This window comes from Austrofundulus limnaeus, unplaced genomic scaffold, assembly GCF_001266775.1.
Source record: "Austrofundulus limnaeus strain Quisiro unplaced genomic scaffold, Austrofundulus_limnaeus-1.0 Scaffold2441, whole genome shotgun sequence".
NCBI lineage: Eukaryota > Metazoa > Chordata > Actinopteri > Cyprinodontiformes > Rivulidae > Austrofundulus > Austrofundulus limnaeus.
This window is the reverse complement of record NW_013954843.1, coordinates 20,559-22,799: the sequence shown is the minus strand read 5'-3', so window position 1 is coordinate 22,799 and position 2,241 is coordinate 20,559. Positions and strand designations below refer to the sequence as shown.

At 42.5% G+C, this 2,241-nt stretch overlaps 1 protein-coding gene across 1 annotated transcript in view; it reads left to right on the top strand.

The window, feature by feature from the left end:
- Window positions 1-928: 928 nt before the first annotated feature.
- Window positions 929-2,241, top strand: part of LOC106511000 (formin-binding protein 1) — a gene marked incomplete at both ends in the record, with an annotated part of 19,450 nt that continues 18,137 nt past the window's right edge. Inside the window, 1 exon segment of the mRNA XM_013999737.1 lies at window positions 929-1,044. Coding sequence (XP_013855191.1) covers window positions 929-1,044 — 116 coding nt within the window.

The window sequence follows — 2,241 nt, the reverse complement described above, 5'->3', positions numbered from 1 at the left end:
AGGTGGAGGTGTTCAGGTGGTGTTCAGGTGGAGGTGTGAAGGTGGAGGTGTTCAGGTGGTGTTCAGGTGAAGGTGTGAAGGTGGAGGTGTTCAGGTGGTGTTCAGGTGGAGGTGTTCAGGTGGTGTTCAGGTGGTGTTCAGGTGGAGGTGTTCAGGTGGAATGCAGGTGGAGGTGTTCAGGTGGTGTTCAGTTGGTGTGCAGGTGGAGGTGTTCAGGTGGTGTTCAGGTGGAGGTGTGAAGGTGGAGGTGTTCAGGTGGTGTTCAGGTGGAGGTGTTCAGGTGGTGTGCAGGTGGAGGTGTTCAGGTGGAGGTGTGAAGGTGGAGGTGTTCAGGTGGTGTTCAGGTGGAGGTGTTCAGGTGGTGTGCAGGTGGAGGTGTTCAGGTGGAGGTGTTCAGGTGGAGGTGTTCAGGTGGTGTTCAGGTGGTGTGCAGGTGGAGGTGTTCAGGTGGTGTTCAGGTGGAGGTGTTCAGGTGGTATTCAGGTGGAGGTGTTCAGGTGGAGGTGTTCAGGTGGAGGTGTTCAGGTGGGGGTGTGTCTTTATTGATCTGGATGTACAGATTATACCTGGATTCATGCACAGTTTAGGGGTATTTTTGATCCATATTTAGTAAAAAATCCAGTCCAGTTTTGTACGAGGCCCTGCTGCTAACCCTAACCTCAGCAGCTCCATCCTGTGAGCCCATCCACAGGTGTTCAGGTGGGGTGCAGGTGGAGGTGCCCCCTGATGTCAGATACAGCATGGCTAGTACATGAACACAGGTCATAATAAGAATTTTTGTCTCAAATTTATTGAAAGTTTTTAGCAATTCTAGAAAGAATCAGAAAATGAGCAACAGTTAAAAAATCTAAATATTTTGATCCAGTGTCTTGAAGAAGACTGAAGACCTGAACGTTTCAGTTTACACTGAAATCTTCTGATGTTTCAGGATCAGTTTGAGAATCTGGAGAAACACACCAGCTGGGGAATCGACTTTCTGGAGAGATACACAAAGTTTGCTAAAGAACGAGCCGACATTGAGCTGAGCTACGCCAAACAGATCAGGTAAGCACATGCTGCAAGCAGAGATCTACTGTATAAAGTACTTGGAAAAAATAACTAAGAAAAAGTACAAATACCTTAACAGAAAATGACTTTGGTCAAAATAAATGTCACTGTTGAAAACTACTTAAGTAAAAGTCATAAAACTGTTCACAAACATTGGGAAAGTAGAAGTAAAAGAAAAAGTACTTTTCCACGCTCTCTAACAAATAAACGGTTAAATTTACTGAACCAAACTGGCTCCATAAAACCAAGTTGATTAAATTGGTCAATTTCTTTAAAATAACATATATATGGCCTCAAATTTAAACTGATTTAGYTGAGTAAAGTCAACACTTATTTTTTTAGAGCACATAAGTCCTTTCATGATGACTTCTGACAGATTTTAGAAGAAGGTGTTGGAACATGTGAAACAAAAATACACTACATGCAGTTCTCCTTCACTGCACTGCGCTGTTCACCAACATTTGTTTCCATCCCAATGTCGACAGCACAGCTTCTCAAACTGCGGTCCTTGGACCCCCAGGAGTCCGCGAGAGGTATCTTGGGGTCCTCAAAATTTTTTAAATAAAATATTAATTTGGTTTTTATTTTTAAAAATGCATGGAGAACAATGAAATAATAAAGCAAACACAATAAACTTAATTAAAATATATATTCCTTTGACATTTAATGGGTTGAAATGACAAATTAACTTTTGAAACAGCATGGGTTTATTTGAGGGGGTCCCTGGAATTTTTTTCACTCTTGTAAGGGGTCCCCAGACCCAAATGGCTTGAGAACCCCTGGTCTACAGCATCTGCTCAGCTCCGCTGTGAAGCACAGAGGAGCTCCCAGAAGCATATGCAGGAAATATGAGATGGCAGCATAAATTCACTAAGAAATGTGTCAAAGTCAGAGCAAAAGAATTCATTCTGTGGAAGATGGACACCAAACAGTTGAAACTGCATCTTTGTTTTTTAATAAAATCCACATGTATTATGTGTATGCTACATGCTACATGCTTAGACAGCATATAACTAGGATTTCAACAAAATTAGTCTGCCTTTGGTAAATTATTTTGAAAATACGGGTATTGTGCTTGTTTCTTTTTCCTGTTGGTGCAGTGTGATCTTTGTAGCTTTACTCCGGAACAGCTCCAGTGTCTTACCCCTAATTTACACAACATGTGGTCCAGCTCTGCTCCGCTCCGCTCCGGTC